Source organism: Monodelphis domestica, chromosome 1 (genome assembly GCF_027887165.1).
Source record: "Monodelphis domestica isolate mMonDom1 chromosome 1, mMonDom1.pri, whole genome shotgun sequence".
Lineage (NCBI taxonomy): Eukaryota > Metazoa > Chordata > Mammalia > Didelphimorphia > Didelphidae > Monodelphis > Monodelphis domestica.
This window is the reverse complement of record NC_077227.1, coordinates 473093837-473115670: the sequence shown is the minus strand read 5'-3', so window position 1 is coordinate 473115670 and position 21834 is coordinate 473093837. Positions and strand designations below refer to the sequence as shown.

General features: G+C 35.8%; 1 protein-coding gene across 3 annotated transcripts; it reads right to left on the bottom strand.

Moving 5' to 3' along the window:
* Positions 1-341: 341 nt before the first annotated feature.
* INPP5E (inositol polyphosphate-5-phosphatase E) lies at positions 342-21698 on the bottom strand. 3 transcript variants are annotated; one of them, XM_007507823.2, is made up of 12 exons: positions 21466-21698; positions 18713-18797; positions 17693-18601; positions 15077-15200; positions 13158-13255; positions 11886-12010; positions 10852-10971; positions 8654-8761; positions 6307-6468; positions 6046-6161; positions 2454-2590; positions 342-803 (listed from the first exon to the last, which is right to left on the bottom strand). In XM_007507823.2, exons 1-12 carry the CDS (start codon positions 21659-21661, stop codon positions 671-673), a joined length of 2313 nt encoding a protein of 770 aa, XP_007507885.2. In that variant the 5' UTR covers positions 21662-21698; the 3' UTR covers positions 342-670. The 3 variants fall into 3 exon arrangements, with proteins under 3 accessions (XP_007507885.2, XP_056668666.1, XP_056668667.1); XM_056812688.1 differs by lacking the exon at positions 21466-21698 and adding an exon at positions 20796-20820; XM_056812689.1 differs by lacking the exon at positions 21466-21698 and having other exon boundaries at positions 18708-18797.
* Positions 21699-21834: the final 136 nt, after the last annotated feature.

The following is a 21834-nucleotide window of genomic DNA, read 5'->3' as shown; positions in this document are numbered from 1 at the left end:
AAGGATATATATCAGGGTTTGGAAGCTAAATGTGAAAGCACAGTTGGACCTATGAGAGTTAAGATTCACTAACTATGGGGCATATGGCAAAAATATAGATATTATTTAAGAGAGTGAAATGTAGTTAGATATTAAAGAGCTCTTTGGCAGAAAACATTAAGAAAATAAAGTATTGCCATATAAGCGGTTCAGGGCAAATTAAAAATCAGATGCTTGCCAGTGCAGAATGCCACTGATATGCTATTGAAGGAACATAAAGTCTGGAACCCTGAAAAAGGCTAGAATTACCTGAAATGTCAATAAGGATAATTTGCCTTGCCCATAATAGAAGGTACTACAAATAGAGGAGTGATCTGTTTATTTACAAGGAATGCAAATTGTTCTCAGGATACTTGTCCTTCCTTAGACACTGATAAATTAGGTACCACACCATTACTGAGTTTTCACAACCAGTGTGTTACAGTTTTTTTTATAAGATAGAGAGAACAGAACAACATTTAAGATAGTCTTCATGGTTCATTAATGCTGGAATACGTGATCACACACAAAAACACTTCAGTCTTTTTACAGTAAGCTCTCTTCACACATAGACTGAAGTATTCATTTGGCCTGCCTGGGGATCTTCTCTTATTGTCAGCTTATTAGGTTCTTGCAAGGCTGGGCCAGTCCTTCAGGAAACAGTACAAATCATACTGGATTTTTGATCTTTAAGTGATTGCTGTTTCTGAATTTCCCTTGAAATGCGTCTTTTAATTCCTAATAAGTAGAGGTCTCGATCAAATTTGCCTGCAGATAGAGGAATGCTGAAAAGGAAAAAGAAACTTATGACATGGCTATTGCTTCTTATCTGAAAAACCAAGCAATAAGTTGGAATGTGTAAGAACTAGAACAAAATAAGATTCTTTTACCTTTTGCATGTGTATACATTTTCTGGGTACCTTTATAAAGGGCTCTTTTTGGTTGAAGACAAGAATGGCTCAGGCAGTGGTCTCTAAACCTCTCCAACTAGGTATGTACATTTGCTTATTTATTATACATTCTGCTATGCTAATGATTATGTGTACTATAACACATGCTAAAGTAAACATTGCTAAATAAGATAAATATGAAATGACATTTGATCCTTGGTGTAATTGGGAGCCTCTGGAGTTTACTGGGTATAGAGGTGACTTCCACTTGTGGAAGCTATGGGGAAGAGAAGAGAGAGCTGAGGGAGGATAACCAAAGTTTCAAGGGAAGTTTCAAAAACCTTGACCAGAGCTGTGGCAGTGTGAGTTGAGAAAAAAGGGGCCAGATATGGAAATGTATAGATAGAAATAAGATTCAGGAAATAACTGGATCTGTTTGTGAGAAATGGGAAAAGGAGGAGTCTTCTGAACCTGGATGACTAGAAGACTGGTGGTGCCCCTACTAGAAATAGGGAAGTTTGGGAAGAGGATTATGTTTCAGGGAGGTGGGGGAGAAGATAATGTAATGAAAATTGTGATGTAGCTTTCAGTCCACTTGTGTCTATTCATTCTGTGCAACTATGCCCAACTCAAAATACAAAGTTAACGCACTGGTCACTGCCCTGAAATGCAGAGCCTGCTCTCCAATGAAAAACTTAGAGCCACAAGGTGATATTGGGATAGAGGATGGGTACCCTGAAACAAAATAGGTCTAGGGAATATATATCAATAGCTATTCTCTCCAGTCCTAGCTACCCTTATTTTCTAATGTTCAAGATAAACTTGATTCATCAAATATTTATTAAGTATATAATGTGGTCAAGGCACTGGACATACAAAAAAAAAAAAAACAGCCTTTGCTCTAAAGAAGATTATATTCTCCTGGCTACAGAGCCAGTCTGCCATCCATCTTTGATTGTCTCCCTCAGCTCTATATCAAAAAATTTCATGATTCAATAGAAAACAGCAATTCCCTTAAGGTTTATCATGTAACTTACATTTTAAAAAGGAAAAACAATATGAAAGTAAGCTTTAAATTGGGTCTATTTTCAATGAGTTACCTTAGAAATGATTTTAAACTAACCTCAAACTAACCTCTTTCCTATCTGAGATGAAAATTAAAATCATATACAAATATATATGTATACATTTATACATACACATATATTTCCTTAGAAAACCATAATCTATGAGATTCAAATTCAACTTAGAATTTTTTTTAAAAATCACAAAGACTTCTGGGTGGGAGAAACAAAAAAATTCTGCATTTTTATGGGGTATCACACAAATACAGTTCAAACAAACCAATATGAAATAATCACTTTAACATGGGCTACCAGCCCATGCTATTGGTATCTTTGATTTACACAGCTGTTATGTTGAGTTAAATCCCAGATTCAAACATCACCAGCTGATGACCTGACAAGAATCAGTGAACATTGGGAATCCTAAACCCTAAGATTGGCTAACTCATTGTAAAAAGAGATATGTGAATGGGACACTGACTTGTCTCTCCCAGGTCTCACTTTAACTCGGAATAGACCATATACTGGGCGGTGATCAGAAGTCTTGATTCCAGGACAAGAAGAATACTTGACTGGGAAGATGTCATCTTTTTGACGGCTTTTATAAACAACTCGGTCCTATAGGGAGAAATTACAAAAGGTAGGGAAACTAAGCCAAATTCTATAGGAACACATGATCTGCTCACCTTTCATATTTCTTTAAAAATTTTTATTGACATATTTTGTTTTTACTTTGCCTACACATTTGCCAATATAGCATTCTTCCTCACCCTCCCAGAGAGCTATACTTTGACAAAATAAGAGGAAAAAAATCAATTCAGCAAAATTAACCAACATACCAACAAAGTGTGAGATGCACAACATTACACACTGATAGTATCCACACCTTGAGAAAAGGAGGCATATTCTCCCATTTTTTGGGGGGACCCAGCATTCAATTTTTATTATTTGTGGTGGTTGTTCTTCTTTACATGTATATTGTTGTGGTCACTGAGTATGTTGGCTTTCTGGATTTTTTACTCCACTTTACATCAATTCATGTAAGTATTCCTATGATTCTTTATATTCATCACTTCTTAGATTAAACTAATATATTCATGGGTTTCAACATGGTTAGCAATTAATCAATGGATGCTAATAATAGTTCTAATTCTTTTCTACTATAAAAAGTGCTAAAAGTCATATTTTGATAATTATGGGAACATTTTTTAAGATTGATTTTTTAAATTGTATTTTGCCCAGTTAAGTGGAGATACAATTTTTAATAATCATTTTTTGACGTTTTGCAATGTTCTCTCTCTCCTTGAGGTGGCAGATAAAATGATATAGGTTATATATGTGTTACCTTGCAATACATATTTCCATGGAACTTTTTTTTAATCTCCTTGGGAATGGCTTCTGCCATTCAAAAGCTATAGCCATTTTAGTCACTTTTTTAGCATAATCCCAAACTGCTTTCCAGAATGATTGGACCCCTTTGCAGTTCTATTGATGGTGCATCAACGTGCTTATCTTTCCACAACTTTCTCCCATAGTATATTTTCATCTTTTATCATCTTTGCTAGTTTGCTAGGTTTGAGGTGAAAGGGCAGTTGTTCTGATTTGCATTTCTTTTCCTATTAGTGTTTTTGGAGCACTCTTTGCTATGATTGTTAACATTTTAACAATTATTTCAAATGTGTATGTCCTTTGATCACTTACACAAAGGAAATGTATTCTGGTCATATAATAAATTTGTGTTAGTTCTTTATATGCCCTATATACCTTTATTATATATAATTGCTGCAAAGATTTTTTTGCCCAATCACTTCCCATTTTTATTCTAGTTAAGTTGATTTTGTTTGTGCAAAAGCATCCAATTTCATGTAATTGAAATGATCTATTTTATCTTTAGTGATTTTTTTTTTTGCTTGTTTGGTTAAAAATATTTTCCTTCTAGTCACAGAAGTGAGAGAAAAGGACCTGATCTGGTTCTTTTCAAATTTTGTTATTTCCCTTTCATTTCTAATGTTCTACCATTTAAAACAAACATCACTCATCTTAACCCATTTCAGGATTCACTTCAATTTTCCAGAATTTAGTTAACTTGAAGGTTACTCACAACTTGGGGAATTTGAAGAAGTTGCATTCAAATGTTAGAATACAGAGCTAGCTCAAAGTGTACCTTAGAATAAAAGCCCATTTCTTTACTAATGTTTATTGGTAATTCTATTAAATAAATTCTTGATAAGCAAGGTGCATGCTTTCTCAAGTGCTTATGAAGGAATAAGAAGATAGCTACATGCATAGAATCTTTTTGTTCCACCAGCAGAGCTTTAATAATTATATTACAAATCCAATTTTTTTACCTCTGACCTTTCATGAAGTATTGCCACTATAGGGGAGAGTTTCACAGTAACTTACAGCACAGGAAGGAAAGGTCCTAAAGTGTGGAGAGCCATCATACCCCCACTGTCTGACAGAATTGCAGTTTGGGATAATGGAGGCTGCAGAGCAGCCTTCAAAAAAGGTGAGGTATCCACTGAACCCCCTCTGTGTGACTTCTCCCTCTAACTTCCCTTACTAATGGAATTATTATGATTATTGTTCTCTTCCCAGTACAGGAGAAATAACATAAGAGCAAATACTTACAGGGTTAACACACATATGCCCCACTTTGATCCCCCCAGATTATTACCCTAAAAAGATTACATTCACAGAATTAAAACCTAAAGATCATCACCCATTACCCCTCCCCTTTCCCTCTTAGTAGAGGTACACTCAGAGGCCCCACACCCACTATTAGCCAAACACACAAGCCACAATCAATCATTCCTCTGAAACACAAGTTACTGACACACTTCACTGATTCACTATGTTTATGATAACCAGGCAACATTGTCAAGGTACCTTAATGAAACACAAGAAAAATGTTACTTGGAAATTGAGAAAATTCCTGATTTCAGTCTGTCTTAAATTACCCTCTAACCCTGTACCTAGTTACGAAATGTTTTGTTACCCATCTCCTAAGTAATTGTGATTGAATATGAAAGCTGATCAAAAGCAACAGTGAATCCCCTAGCTAGTCATCCCACATGAGGAACTAATCTCCAGATCACCCTATTCATGTCATTTATCTCTATCACAAACCATTCTGCTGTAGCAACATAGTGAATGATCACAGAATGTTGATTAAGTGATTTGTTAATGTGTGACATATCCAATTATCTGCAGAAGATCATGTATGTTGAAAAATGATTGTGTGTCAGAAAAGCATGTACTCACTAAAGCTATAAAATAAACCAAACCCTGTGCAATGGCAGAATGCTGAGTGATGTCTAAGCACAGGTCTGAGCACTCAGTCTATCTCACATCTCTTATTCGCCTGACAGCTCCACCTAGTCAGAAGGACCCTCCACTTTGAGAGACAGTGGGCTCAGCTCTCAAAACTAAAGCTAAGGTAGCAGGCAAAGTCAACTTGTACCCACGGACATGGGCACTTCATATATTGAAACGTTAGTTCTGTTAGTTCCTTTATGCAAAGGAATCTATCTTTTCTACCAGTGCATTTTGTAGAAACATGTAGAAACAGAAAATATGTGGAGTTTTCTTTTAGTGTTTAAAGCTAATAGTTATAATTTAATTGATGATAAATTCTTGCCAATTATATTATCCCACTACAGTTTGCTGAAATAAAATTTAATTTTATGGAATCAATAAAAAAGTATCATTAGCTAAAAATTCTAAGCAGTTTCTATATAGAGACATTTTTATTCTTATACTCATTGTGACAATCAAGAGTCCATGTGTACAGATTTTTCAGTTTGATATAAATCTTGGAATTAAATAGACTAAGTAAGGTCCTAGTTTCTGTAAACAATAAAGATTTTTTTTGGCAGATGGCCATAGATGGTGCTGCCTAAGCATCACACTCAGAAAGAAGATTAAGTAAATGAAGATGCACAAATAACCACATAGAACTGAAACATCATGAACTGTAGCCACACTCTCAGGAATATGTGAACCTACAGTTTAACAGTGAAAAAAAGGTACTGCCTCCCTAATGGGAAGAATAAGGAAAGAAGACTTCTTACTGTATAAGAAGGTGTCCTCTGCTTGGAAGTGCTATCATAACTGTCCTTTCCAACATCAAATTTATATGAAGGGAAAAAGTGAATGTCTGCTTCCCTGAACCCCTTGAAGATGGATCCTGCAAGGTAGAAAGGAAAGGCAAGGATGGTAAGGACTGTTTGTCCTGAGGTTCTGTCTTTGTTTTCACAAAGTCCAGTGGGCCAAAATAACTCAGCCTTCCAAAATTTAAAAATGCCTAGGAAAAAATACAATACTGTTTTTACCTTTCTTCATTTCTTTTAGAAGTTGGTCGTGTTGAAGCAGCTCTGACATGTTCAACTCTAGATTCTGTTTCAGGATTGATTCTACTGCCATCCGTCCACCATTCAGTCGAAAATTGAAGTCTCCAAACCAGAACACTTCATCAAATCGGGTTGTGACATCCACTGAAGCAAATGTTAGAAAGTTTATTGGTGCCATATTTTCTAGCTAAGCACTATGACACAAAACAATTTTCAGTCATGACTTTTAGCCATGAATTAAAAACAAAACTAGTAGGGGTACTTACTGTACAAAAAGCCCTGAATGGCCCAACAAATACTCTCAACAGGTACTCATTAAATGCTGAGGACTGGCTATCTAGAGAAAAAGGAGGCCAGTTCTGGAATAGACAGAGAAGCTCGTCTAGATCTATGGCAGGAACGTTTGCTTAGCTATGCACATGGCTCATTATTTGGTAGAATTCTCAAGTTGAAATTCAAATGCATAAAAACACTGACATTAATAAAAAGTAAGGATTATAAAGAGTTTCAAAAAAGAAAATGTAAGTTTCTAATAATCAACTAAAACATTTTTAACAAATATTTTTTTCCTTTGGCATTAGAAAGTTTATTTTATTTTTTAAAAATTTATTTAAAATATTTTTCCATGGTTACACGATTCAAGATTTTTCCCACCCCTCTTCCCTTCCACCTCCTGTAGCTGACAAACAATTCCACTAGGTTATACATGTGTCATTTTTAACAAATATTTTAAATGATGCAAATTAAAACAATTTTGAGATATGATACCTTACATCTGTTAAGTTAGCAAAAATAATTAAAAGCAAAAAAAAAATGCTGGCAGGGTTGTGAAGGAACAAGCTTTATCATTCATTCCAGTGGGATTTCAAATTTGTAGAATCTTTTCTTAGAGCAATCTGATCACACACATTAAAAGTTACAAAACTAATCATACCCTTTGCTAGGAACAAATCCTGAAAGAGTTATTGAAAATTGTTTAAAAAGTGATCTGTTTGAAGATTTCCCTAATAGCATTATTCTTAAGTGAAAAAAGTGAGAAATATTCAATAATGGAACACGGTTAAATAAATTTGGTTTGTTATGGTATTGGAATTCTAAAATGTAATTAGAGTCAATAAGTATAAGGAATATAAAGAACACTGAAAGGTCTTTATGAAATAATAATAGAAAGTGAAAAAAGTAGCACCAAAGAACAGATTATATTCTTTTTATTCATTTATTTATTCATTCACTCATTCATTAATTTATTTATTTTAGTTTTTAAAACATTATTTTATTTGGTCATTTTCATACATTGTTCATTGGAAACAGATCATTTTCTTTTCCTCCCTCCCAACCCCCCAAACAGATTATATTCTAATTACAATCAAATAAGAGGAAAAGTGAATGAGGGTGAATGGACAAAAAATCTTCATGAGGACTTTTAGAGAATGACTGGAAAACTATAATACTTTATATGTTGAAATAAACTTAAATGTAAATAGTTCCTAAGCAAGTTTAGTTGGCTTGTATTGATCTTCAATGTTTTTAATAAAATATTTAAACTTTAACATTTAAATAAAACACTGAAATGTTAAAATTTCCAGATTTAAAAAATTTCCATTTAAGATAACTATGTTTCATCTAATAATAAGGTATAATACTAATAGTCAAATTAGAATAGTAAAAGAAATCTTCCTGTTTTAAATGAGCAAGTTACTATTCTTTATCTCAATTTTTCTTCTAGCAAATGGAATCAATAAGAATGAGTGTGACCCTTAAAGACAGTTGTGGCTGAGGAGATTTAAAATTATGTCCTTTTATAATTTGTGATGAGGAGACTAAATAAACATTATTTTTAGAGTGGCAATTTTATCTGACTAGTTTGCCATCAGTTATTTATATATATATATATATATATATAATATGCATATAATATATATAATACTATGTATTGGTTCCAAGGTGGAAGAGTGGTTAGGGCTAGGCAACTGAGGTTAAGTCACTCAACCAGGGTCAAAATGCTAGGAAGTATCTAAGGTCAGATATGAACCCAGGACCTTCTATTGCCAGGCCTGGCTCTCAATCCACTGAACCATTGAGTTGCTCTCTTTGTATTACTTCTAGAACTCTGCAAAGGAGGCTGCATCCAATAGGTCCTTAATAAATGCTTACTGTATTGTATTTTAATTAAAATTAAAAATTTTTTTCTATCATATAACTCCCTAAGGCATAGCAAAAAAGATACTTTTTGTTTAAGTGACTAAGAAATTCATTGCAAATTACCCACAGAAAAATACCTTGGGCAACCTTTTGTTAAAAAAAAATGCATATAGATTTGAATACTCACAGGAACTAGATCGATATGGGTTTGTATCTGGAACATTCTTAGGAAGTGTAAGTGCTTGAATAGTTTTACTGTAGTCTAACAGTCGATCAGATACTTTCCCATCACCAGCTGCAAGAAGAGAATTAAAATTGTGCAACACATAAATTCAAATGGGTCTACATACTGTTTGAGCATTTAAAGAATAATGGACTTAAAGAAGACATAAACTCCTGGATCACAATGATTTCATTTTCTGAACTTGATCTAAAATGGCCAAATGTAAAAAGCTTATGGATTTAAGTCAGAATATATTCCCCACTTCCCCCTGAAAAAGTTAATTACCCATTGTACAGACTTGATCACTGAGTTTAAACTAACAGTTTAAACTACAAATTTGGGTCTTTAGCTCTTGTTTTATAAATGTCTTGCTTCAACAGTCACAAAATCTTGGAATCTCAAATCTGCCAAAAATTAAAGACATAGCCTAAACACCTTATTTAACATACAAAGAAACTGAGGCCAAAAGAACTCTTGAAGGAATCAAGTGATTCATCTAAGGTCCTAAATGTCAGAGTTGAGAACATAATGCAATCATGTGACTCTCATAGTTGGATGCTCTACAATCTCTGTCCTGTATCACTCAATTATATTGTGGAGAAGATTAGCCTCACTAAGGTTACAGTCCTATCTTCAAGGTCACTATCAAACCATACTCCAGACCTCTCCTTATGCAAGAGGTAACTTAAACTGAGTGATGTTGAAGGACAATGGGAAGGAGATTGAAGAAGAGGATTCTGAAGGCCTGAGCCATGATGGTTTACACAACCCAATTACTTAACCTTTTGGAAAACAGCACAATTTCTCTAAGGACTCAAGAAGTCAAAAATGCTTATTTAGCTTTCTGACTGGTTAAAAAAAATGGCGCTAAAAGGAAGTTTCAACAAAGATTCTTACTTTGGTGTGCTATAGTATATTAGGTAACCACCCAGAAAACTTAGTTAATATTATTCTGGTCCCTAAAGAAATAGTCCCCCAATTGTGGAGATAACTGAGAGCTTAAATTCAACAGCCAAGTCTACACAAAGGTTAATTTCATTTTGGGGGGTAGAGTGGAAGGAGAAAGGGTAACGTTTGTTCTAAAATGCTAAATTGCACAAAAGATACAGAGTGCTAGACCTAGAGTCAGGAAGATCTGAGTTCAAATCCTACCTTAGACACTAGCTGTGTGGCCCTGTACAAGTCACTTAAGCTCTGTCTGTTTCAGTTTCCTCATGTGTAAAATGGAGTTAGTAACAGCACCTACCTCACAGTATTGCTGTGAGGATAAAATAAGAGAATATTTGTAAAGTGCTTTATATAATGCTATATAAATGCTAGCTATTATTAAATGATCAAACTTTGTAAATTTAGCTATATTAGATCTAATACTGAAGATGAAATCATTACTTTAACACAGGAATTCACATCTGCTTTAAGCTCATCATATTTTACTCTTAAAAGTATCCAGAAAAAAAAAAAAGAATCCAGATCTGGTTTAAATAAGAAAGCTAAGGTTTCTTCTTATTAACCCTAATATAGGGCCATCTAAGCATTGTATATTTTTGGCAATGGGAGTAGAAGGAAAGTCTTATTTCTCCCCCTCACATTAAAAAAAATTGGATATATCTGAAAGAACCTTGAACATGGTGTCTAGAACAATTATAACATGTTGCACAAATTAAGTTTATGTGTTTTTACATATTTGGAGTTAGGCATTTCTGAATTCATAGGCTATATTTATTCAACATAATTCAACTAAAATATTTATAAAGTTTATACTATGTCTGAGGCATAATTAAGCTCTGAGGATACAAAAAAACAAAACATAGTCAACCCTCAAAGAGACAAGAAATACACTATGTATTCAAACAAGTAGAAACCATGTCTCTGTAGGGTAAGAAGATCATCAATGACTGAGGGATCAGTAAAAGTCCTATAATACAGAGAAGGTGGCCATAAGCCATTCCTTGAAGGACTTAGGGATTCCAAAGTAGAGAGGTCAGGAGGGTTCTGTGTTTTACAGAGTAAGGAATTCATTGATTAATAGAAAAACATCTAGTAGTTTTATGAATATTAAGCATGAGTAATTAAGCGGTACTTTACATAAGTTATTCAAGTACAGAGATAAAAGCAGAAGTTTTAAAAATAGAATATTTTAATTAAGAAAACAAATGACTTACAAGTGAAATGAGATGTGATAAAGAGAAAGGACGTGCCAAAAAAGGTGAAGCTGACTCCCAGTGACCCTTTGGTTTTTATCTGAGACACAATTCGAGTTGTTACTGTTGAATATTCCACCTCTGTATATATGGTAAAAAGAGAAAAAGAACACAGAATTACTTTCCTACTTATTTTCTTTATTTATTTGATAATACTGTTGCCTTTTCAAACTTTCCCAAAGAGGAATGTCCAATAAATTGATTAGATTAGGTTTACTCATTCTTTATGGTGGACAGGAACTATCTGCCCCAACACTAAATCACCCTAGATGCTATGTTTTCATAATTGTACTTACTTTTTAGAATTCTCTTGTCTCTACTCTCACCAGCAAGCTATCAGTTGTTACGTTTTTCCTACCTCTAACAGCTACCTGCCACTTCCCTCCAACACTTCCTGTCCCCATGCGATGTTTAGTTAGGCAATAAGAATATTGAGCTAGGCAGATATTTTTGTGTGAAATAAACTTAGTGGTTTCAATAAATAGATTGAGTGAGTGCCCCAGGATTTCTCATTAAGAATAAAGGATGGTGACTTTAGTTATGGCCATGTTGGCAACTCAGGGCCTTTTTTGTCTTACGTTCCACAGCTATGTTTCCAAATGGTGGAAGCTGCTCCAAATCTGACCCCTAAAGAAGTAGAATGTTTTTGTGTAATCAACATATAGTCAAGTATCTAAAGGGCCTCTAATAGTAGAGATGAAGACCTATTTGGTGAAGATCTATAAGAGATATTGACTTTCTTATATGGCCTTGTTTTTCAAAATTAAAAACTCTTCTGAAACCTAACAGTAAAAGAAACAAATTTGTGTTATACTCCTGCATTTTTATTATCACATAAAGATGTACTGTAACAAGAATATGTACATAAATGCCATTCTTTATTGTTAACAAAAGGCCAGTTTTTTTAGAGGCACTGTTATATTTCTAATTCCAATGATAATAATACTCTTCTCCTAGCAGAAAATTTTTATTTTCTTTCACTACCTGTTTCATACCTGAACAGAACCAGATGAGGTCCCTTCTTATAAATACTGACATATATAGTACTCCATGGGCAGCTGAGTACAACATTACATAGTGGGGTCCCAATGTTTCCTGTAGTCGGATATCCCACTCCCGCCTGTGGGAAAGAGAACAAAAGCAGCAAATCTATGCTTCAGCTCTGAGATGGCATAGACAAAACAACTACCTATAACTTTTCATTCTATTTCCAAAATTAGAAGAGCAAATTGGCAAAATACTGGCAAAGCTGGGAATCATCAAACTACTGAGTTTCTTAATTAAGTCATCGTGGGGAAAAAGACAAACTTAAGAAAAACAACAATAACAACAATAAATCTAAGTTATTTTTAACACTGCAACTAAAATCCTAGCAATAAGCATAGTGATGAATTTATTAGCCATTCTCAGTCTTATGAAACGTTTAAAACAGCCTTCTATTCCAAAAGGAAAAGGATTAAGCTGCTTTGAAAAGCATGGCCCATGATAAAAGGAAATGTCTCTGATCTAAGGTCTTCTATGTACAAAGATTACTAATTTCTAAGTTCTTCCTTGATGACATGATAACCTACCAAAAAAATCAACAATCAGAAAAACATGATAAAATTCCAAGAGTGTACCCCCAAACCAATAGTGATCTCAGTAGGTCTTAAAATGAATGTATCAGGATCTACATACCTATGATAAAGTATTTATCTAAAAAACACAAAAACTTCCATCTAGGAACATGAGAGATATATCTGGATATCATATGGGAAAATTAAGAGTAAAATTTAGAAATCAAAGTCAAAAGCTAAAAAATGATAGGCAGGGGCTTCTAATTAAAAATTCAATAGGCTTTCCTTTTAGTCCTTAGTAATTAAAAAAAATTACATAATAATTATTTCCTTAAGAAAAAGTGGGAGGTGGGAAGAAATAAAAGAACATCTTATTTTTATTATCATCATGTAGCCTTATAGAAAAGGAAATAAGATTGGGTATATCCAGCACCTAACAAAGAGCCTTTCACATGGTGAATGCCCTCCCAAATTCTTAATGATGTTGATAATTTCCAGGAATGGCATCTATCCACTGGCACAAACAGAAAAGTTGAGCTTAAAGCAAGATCTTCTTGCTATAAGAATCTGTAACTATCAGTTCTGGATTTTAGTTTGGCAAATACAAAATATGGAAAAGTGAGAAGAAAAAATTTGGGAAGAGGTGAGGCACAGAGAAATAAAATCCCAACTTAATGAGATAACTAGTCTTATTTACATTGACTATACTACCTGTCTGAACAGCCTTCTTGCACTCCTAAAACATATATGTCCTGGACAAAGTCAGCCTCAGAAGGTAATAAAAAGTCATCCAAGTTATTTGGAAGTTCCTAAACAAAAGTTGAACAAGACTGTTAGACCCAAGGATAAGATAACAAGCAACAATATAAAGATTTGTAAAATATAAATAAGATCATCAGAAATGCAGAGTAATTTAGAAATACGTAACACAATTTACTTTTCAACAAAAGATCAAAAACATCCTATTCTTTAATTGGTGTGTACTGGATCATCCTGCTTTTTTTTAAAACCAAAAGAAGGCCCCCAAGAAAATAAATGACTTATCCAAGGTCAAAGAACAATGCCTGTTGAAGCATATAAAAGAATTTTCTCTTTATAAATATTCAATTACATCTAATCAAACAAGTTCTCAGCTCTGGGCCTCAGTTCCCTCATCTGTAAAATGAAGGAGGGATTTGTACTAAGCTTCAAGCTTTGTTTATGCTGACTTTCTGTGTTCTACCATTTTTGTGGTAATCAATTTAAAATAAACGTGGTGGAGAAAATCTGCCAAACTAAAAAAGGTATAACTGGCAAATATTAACATCATTGTTGCTCTTTCAAAACTGTTCTTTTCAATTTACTTTTATGGAAAGATTTACTGCATTTCTGACTTGAATTCGATTTCTGGCAGTCAGGGCAATCCTTAGACAAACTTTGTGATCATGTCAGCAGTAAGTATATCTATTTCACTCAGAGCCATAGAACCTCTCATTTTAAGGGTATAAATCATTCTGAGATTAAGTATTAATACAAAAGATTTTTTTTCTTTAAAAAAATTTTTTTAAGAAATTTAATTAATTTAGAATGTTTCCATGGATTCATGTTCTTTCTCTACCTTCCTCCTTCCTCCCTCCCCCCTCCTGTAGCCAATGTGAAATTCAACTGGGTTTTACAAGTATCATTGATCAAGATCTATTTCCATATTATTAATATTTGCAACAGAATGATCATTTAGAGTCTACATCCCCAATCATATCCCCATCGACCCATGTGATCAAGCAGTTGTTTTTCTTCGGTGTTTCCACTCCCACAGTTCTTTCTCTGGATATAGATAATATTCTTTCTCATTTCCTGAGGGAAAATTCATTTCAAGTCCCTCAGGATTGTCCTGGACTACTGCATGGCTGCTAGTAGAGAAGTCCATTACATTCTATTGTGCCACAGTGTATCAATCTCTCTATAAAATGTTCTCCTGGTTCTGAAGAGACTCTTTTTTTTTTTTTAACAAAGGAGAACACTATGTTGTTGCAGGCTATATATTTCAAAAGGAAATATATGGAACAACCTCTAAAAAAACACTCTATTAAAGACAAGAAAAAATTTTCATGAACCTTTGAAACTGCCTCCTGCTTTCTGAAACTATGATATTTATGGTGGGAAACTGATCTAGAAGATAAGTGATTTCACCAAGTTTCATAATGAAATCTCACAATAAAATATTTTTCCAATTGGATTAAATTTTTGGCAGTAGCAAATTTTCTTTATTGATCTGTTGCAAATGGATATGACAGAGAAAACAATGCTTTCTTTGTTTCATTTCACACAAGCCAACACTTGTTACTTATTAACACTAACTCATCAATCTCTATAGGACTCTATTTGGGTAAATGACTAGGCTGTTACTTTGCTGTTCATTTTTTATGTGGGGATTCCTCACTAAAAAGACAATAAAACCCTATTACATAACATTGCTCACCCTTGGTAGAGTAATAATGTAGGAAGTCATAGACAAAAATTAGAAATTTCCACTTGAAGTCACATTCTATAACTGCAATTCTACCCAACAAAAGATTTCCTGTCTGTACTGATCTTTCCTCTATCACTTCTACCTACTGCAAAATCCCCAAGATCAAATACAGTAATCCAACCTTCTGGCCTTGCATGTTCCATGTGGCCACAAAGAGTCCCAAGTTCCGATCTGGAAAGTATCGGGCTAGTTCTTCTGCTCCTAACAAGGCACCACTAGCTAAGAGGCTTCCTTCCATATAGCTCCTGTGAAAAGAACAAATAAGACTAGGCTCAAAAGAATTAAAAGTGAATTCCAGAATCAGATTACCAAGTAGTTATAAATGGTACAGATCTTAAAAGGAGAAATATAGCTGAAAAATCCAACTACGTAAACTTTCTGAAGAGATGTAGCCAAACTCAGAGTAACATCATTTCATCTAAAAAGGATTACAAATCTTTAATATTTAGATATGTTTTCTAGAATGAAATTTGTTAAATGGAAACTTCCTAAAAAATAGGAAAGTATGATTAGAAACTGATTTGAAAAAGAATTGGCATAATTTTTTCCCACTTTCTGCTTTTAGACACCACACTTTAGGGCTTATACAGACTGATCCTGATTTTACAAAAATCTAATAGTTAAAACTTTAAATTTAACCCAACATATATATTAGGGGATGATTTTTTGGTACATTATGATATAAAACTTGTTTCTTGAAACACTTTTCAGACAACCAGTAAACAATAAGTTCAGTAGGCATCACTTATACAACTCACTCACATCAATCCTCCTGGCATTTCCTTTATATTTTCTGCTGTCCAAAGGCACTTTTCCAAACCTAGCTCTGCAAGACTGGTCACATATTAAAAGATTACTTTTGACACTTAAGATAGAAGACAAAATTGATATTCAGTTTCTCTTTAAAATGTAAGGGGAGAACACTAATAACTCGACCTTGGGTATATGATTTGGTTGTTATTTCTGGATCATATCAGTAAGGGGGTAAGAGCTTTGGCCTAGGAGTTATGTTTCCATCTGCCACTAATTCTCAGTATGATTTTGATTCAGTTTATCAGTCAACAAGAATTTATTTATTTGAATATTTCCTATGTGTGAAGCACTATGCTAAGTGCTGGGGAAAAGAAAGGAAAAACATGATCCTAGGCCTCAAGGATATCACATTTTAATATGTGACAATTTAAATTGGATGAGAATTTTCTGCTTGAGGCTTTGGTTTACGCAACACTAAAATGGGATGCTTACACTGGGTTTCTCTAAGGCCTCTATCAGTTCTAAATTTCAAAGATGTGATGGAATTTCCTGGGAAACTAAAACATTACCTAAACGCAAGGGGTTTTTCAAATCTGACAAAGGGAATGGAACAGAATCAGTGAGTAAAGGGGAACTAGTTCTCAATTTTTCATTGACACATTAATTTTTCCTTCCTGCTTCAGGTAAGGATGTAAAATTCTAATAAGGACCCAAATAATTCAACATGGCACTCATAAAATGCCTGAAACATTCCATTCTATTCAACAAAAAGTAAACTTCTTCAGGGCAGGGCCTTTTATTTTTGTTTGTATACCACAGCACCTGGCACATAGTAGGTACTTAAAAAAAAATGCTTCTTTGATTGATTGAAACATCAACCAAAGGGAAACTCCTGAAACTCACCTAAGTGCAAATTATATACTTATACAATGTTAGCATTATTAATCCTTAGCCCATTCTTTTCACTGAGGAAAAAAGCTAATACTTTTTCACTGAGGAAAAAACCAGGTGTAACTTTCTATGATGATCCTACATCCTGGAACCTTTAGTCAAAGAAAACATTAACCACCCTGTTTTTAGCTTCTTTCACATTAACTATATCCTTTTTTTATTCACAACAAATATAAACTATATTAAGAACTAAATTTAATCATAACTGCCTACATTTGTTTTATAGAAATTTAAATACATTAAAAATTTCTCAACTAGTCTTCTCTTGAGAAAAAGAGATTAATTATCTAAATGTTTTCTTAACTGTAACAAGAGGGTTCATCTAGAAAGAGGCATAAAATGACTATGAAATAAAGACTAAAACATCAAGATATTTAAAAAAGATTTAAACTATTAAGCAAGTTCTGCTAAAAACAACATAAAAACTCTCATAATTTTGAAATCACTTCATTATAAAGTGGCATGCTAATTTTTTTTGGCATGCTAATTTTAATGGCAAATAGCCTCTAGTACATTTGGTTTCACTTGGCAGTGAACCATAATACATACTGGAGATGTGCTGAATCCTCTCAGGCCATAAAAAGTCAATACTAATTAAATATTAAAGCTACATCCTGCAAAATTACAGGAAATTATTATCCATTAAAAGCATTCTTCAATGTAAAGATTAACTTGTACCCAGCACAGAATTTTGCAGTAAAACTGTGGTTAGCTCACATAGTATGTATAAAGTCAAAGAATCAGTAATAGCAGTTATCTTCAAGAAACTGTGATGTTATCTTATAGAAATGCCCTATACTGATGGTAGACTACAACCCTTCTACAATTTAGTACAGTTACGGAGGCAAAAAAACAACAAAACACCTTGTGGATCAGGCCCATTACCTTTGGATACTTTCCTATAAAATAAAATCTGAAAATACAACACTCTAACGTTCTCCATCTATCTTTGGCCCACTTTTCAAGAGAGGAATGGGCTTCCGGTTGTCATTTATATGAAATGAGTGGAATGACGTTTTTAAGAGGCACCTACCTGCTTCTGATGTCCCTTGAGTGAATGGGTGTAAGAACGCTGAGTGAAGACTTCAGAGAGATCGAGGAACAGTTATCACAAACTATACTGCCTTGTAATCTATCATCACTCAGGCTACTACTGGTCCGAAGCAATTTATTTTGAGCATGATGTTTATAATCTACATAATCTGGGTCAATTTTATTGGTCGTCCTTAGGTTTTCAGATGCTACATTCAATTCCAAAGGGGGAAGTGGTAATGGAGGCAATACTTTGGAAAGTTTAAGTTTGCTCCCGGAAGCTGTAAGCCCATGCAAAAGCTCTAGGGAACCACTTGTCACAGTGGGAGGAAAATTTTCCAAGGAGGAAGGGGGATCTGTACTATTTCCTATGTCGCCTGATTCAGGAACATCCTGCAAAGAGGTGCTTTGTAGGCTGTTGAGTTTGGGAGGAGTCTGACTGCCATCATGAGCTAACGCAGTCGAAGCTGGAAGACTTGGAATCACCTCCTGTAGAGAGCCACATGATGAACCTGTGTCATTAGGGTCTGTCAGGCTTTCTTGGCTTGTTCTAAAACGCCTTCTCCTCCAGCCTTTCTCATCTAAGGAAAATGTTCGCTCCAGCTTTGGTTTTCTGGGTGGTTTGGGGGTGATGGATTTGACCTTCATGTTAAATTTCATTTCCTCAGTTGTAAGTCTTAAGAGTCTATTGAAAGGAAATTCTGAGGTGTTCCCAGAAGGCTTGTTCTTTTCAGGCAACTCATTCTTTAGCCCTGTTCTTTTTGGTATTCTGTCAGATTGTGGACCCACACAAGTTACTGGCTGCTGGGAAACTGAATGTTTAGGATCCATTATCACTGGTTTGGTTGGCATCTTCTGAAAGAGTCCATCCAGAGGCCCAATCCTCCCCAAGTTTGGGAGCTTGATTTTCCTAAGAAAATTCACCTTGTTAATTTACCACTTAACCCTCCAAATATCCTGGATATGCATTTGGGTTTGGAAAGCCCAAATACCAAAGTCAAAGACCATATAGATACCTTACTTTGGGGCCTGGGATGGTATAAAATACCCACAGTCAATTGGCGCATGGTTGGAAATCTTGAAGTCATGGGGCCACAAAGAAATTTCTGAATGGAAGGGAGATAACATGCCATTAGAATTTATTAAACCATACTGATGTCAAATTTAACAAAAAGATTATGCAAAAACACAAGAGCATAGCATATAATTACTTGGTATATAGGCAATATTATGTTATCTATGTATAAATATATTTACCAAATAAATTGCTTTATACTAAAGACCCCACATTATTACCACTTTAATGATGATAGCCCAACCCAGTCATTGAATGAACTGGCTGTATTTTTTGGGATGCTGAGGGCATAACAGATAAAAACTCACAACCTAAGTTTCCAAACCTGTTCTCTGCTTTAATAGCCCCCATCTAAGCAGCTAGATGGCTCAGTAAATAGATTACTGGACTTATAGAGTCTGGGCAGCCTTAGTTCAAATTCTCCCTCAGACACTTACTTTTGTGGCACTGGGCAAGACATTTAAACTCCCTTAGCCTCAGATTCTTCAACTGTAAAATGGAGACACAATAGCACCAATCTCCCAGAGTTGTGATGAGGACCAGCCAAATGAGATAACAGATGTGAACTAAAGCCTTAAGTGCTATATAAATGTTAACTGTTGTTATCATTATCCAATGTCAAATGCTACACCTAAATATGACAAGTAGAATTTACAAGTAAATCTGAAACCTCAACTCTCTCCTTCCTGATTATGCAAGTGACCAAAATATCCATATTTCTAAATTCAGATATTCTACTGTTAGGCATATACCTCAAGGAAGTCACTAACAAAAAGGGCTCAACATATACCAAAATATTTATAGCAGCACTTTTTGTGCTAATAAAGAATTAGAAACAAAGTAGAAACTAATGGATTGGTAAATGGTTAAACTGTGGTAAGTGAATGTAATGGATTATTGACATAAACAATAAGCATGATAAATTTGAAGAAAATTGTAAAGACTTTGTAAATTGTTGTAAAACAAAGTAAGCAGAGCCAAGAAAATAATATACACAAAAACTCTAAAAATGTAAATGGAAAGAACCACTACCTCAAAACAATATAGACTTAAAGTTTTGAAAGTGACTTGTCCAGGATCACAAAGCTAGGAAGTGTCTAAGGCCACATTTGAACCCAGGACTTTCCATTTCTAGGCCTGGTTCTCTATCCATTGAGACACCTTGCTGCCCCCTTCCTTTTTCTTTTTTAAAAACCCTTACCTTCCTCTTGGAGTCAATTGACTCCAAGGCAGAAGAGTGATAAGGGCTAGGCAATGGGGGTCAAGTGACTTACCCAGGGTCACACAGCTGTGAAGTGTCTGAGGTCAAATTTGAACCTAGGACCTCCTGTCTCTAGGCCTGCCTGACTCTCAATCCACTGAGCTACCTCCCTCCCCCCTTCCTTTCTCTAAAAAAATTTTTTTTGTTTATTTCTCTGGAAGAAATGGAAGAGAGATACACAGGGATATGAAAAGAAAAGATACCAATTAAAACCCATTTTAAAACTTTCTTCTTTGTTTCAGAAGGGAATTAATAAAACACTGGTGTTATATTTTATGGCAACAGTTTCCAGATTTTCCCCTTTTAAAGAAAGATTCAATTCTTGCTCTTTGTTCATCAATAGTTATTTCTAACTCCTGTTCCAATTCTCCATCTCTATCCTTCCTGCTGCTTTAAAACCAAAGTATTCTCTATCCCAGGGAATCCATACATAAAGTAAAAGGGGTAGTGGGAGATCCTCATATAAATAAATATAGCTCCAGACAGGGTCTATGCTGAAAGCAAAGGCAAGTTTTCATTCCTTGGTCTCTGTGTGACATCCCATAAGCCACATACCCTTTCTGGATCCAGGGTCATGACTTTCTCCTACCTCCTGGCCTGATAGGAATGTTGGAAGAGCCCACATTCACCCACAAAAAATGTGCCAGAAAGGGCATGTTAAAGGGGGGGGGGGGAGAAAGGAGCAGTGGATTAGAAGGGAAAAGATCACATCGACCTGGACACAATGGCTCTAATCATTTAAATGCGCAAACGTAATATTCTGTTTACCATAAATCATGATTTCGGTCATACATGTTTCCTCTTTCCCCATCTTCAACTGCCCAAATGTACTTGCCCCCCCCCCTTCTGCCCCCAAATACTTCTTAGATTAAGGGAGTGGGCAAGGAAGGAGGGAGTCGATGAGAAATGATGGGGGTGGGGGAGGATGAAGGAAGGATAATCAGGAAGAAGGGGGGGGGATGGCGGGGGGAACGTGTGTGCAGAAGACAGACCGAAGAGGGGAGACGAGGATAAGAGAGGAGGGGTTCTAGGGCGGTGGGGGCTCTTGGAAGGTATCCCCAGGGATACCGGAGTCGGGAAAGGAAGGAGATGCTGGAGGTGTCAGGGAGGAAAGAAAGGCTGGGCTGGGGAAGAGGAAAAGGGGCGCGAAAGGAAGGTCGAGGAGGAGGGAAGAGACCAGGAATGCGGCAAGAGAGGCTGAACGGGACGGGAAGGAGGGCGGTCAGGGGGCTCAGGGGGCCGAGATGCCGGAGAAAGGGGACCGGGTGGGGGTGGGGCGAGGGTCGGAGCAGGCCGTGGAAGGGACAGGCGGGGATAGGTCAAAAAAGGGGAAAACGGGAGGAGGTGCTGAGTGATTCAAGGAGGGGGCCCTGGAGAGAATGAAGTAGTGCGGACCGGTGATGTTCCCCGCTGAGGTTCAGAAAGGGTCAGCACTCACCTGCCCGGACCCCGCGCCGGGGCCCCGTTCCCCGGGCCGCGCTCTCAGTTCTGCTCCTTAGCAACCGCGCGACTGAGGCCGGAAGGGTGGCTCTGGCGCCGGGACGGGGAAGGGGCCAGCGCCCCCTGGAGGCTGGAGGTCCCGTGCTGCAATGCAGCCACCTACCTGCCCTCGGGCCTTTCCTCTTCAACCCCATCCACCCATCCTCCACTCCCCACCCAAGCACCCATCCCATCCATCCATCCACCATACGTTTACTCACCCACCTATTCAATCATACGTGCATGCAACTTTTTCTATTCATCCATCTGTCCCTCAGTTAATGGGCAAGATCTTCCAGTGAAAGTTCCCTGAACATCTTGTGGGCCC

Bases quoted from the DNA above. Each gene is read 5' to 3' on its own strand.
- INPP5E (XM_007507823.2), bottom strand. From the start codon at position 21,661: ATGGGGTTGAAGAGGAAAGGCCCGAGGGCAGGTAGGTGGCTGCATTGC. The intron at 13,256-15,076 runs GTTGGATTACTG...ACTTTTGTTTAG, and splicing joins GGAACATGCAAGGCCAGAAG to GAACTTCCAAATAACTTGGA. The intron at 10,972-11,885 runs GTATGAAACAGG...CCATATATACAG, and splicing joins CCTCATCTGGTTCTGTTCAG to AGGTGGAATATTCAACAGTA.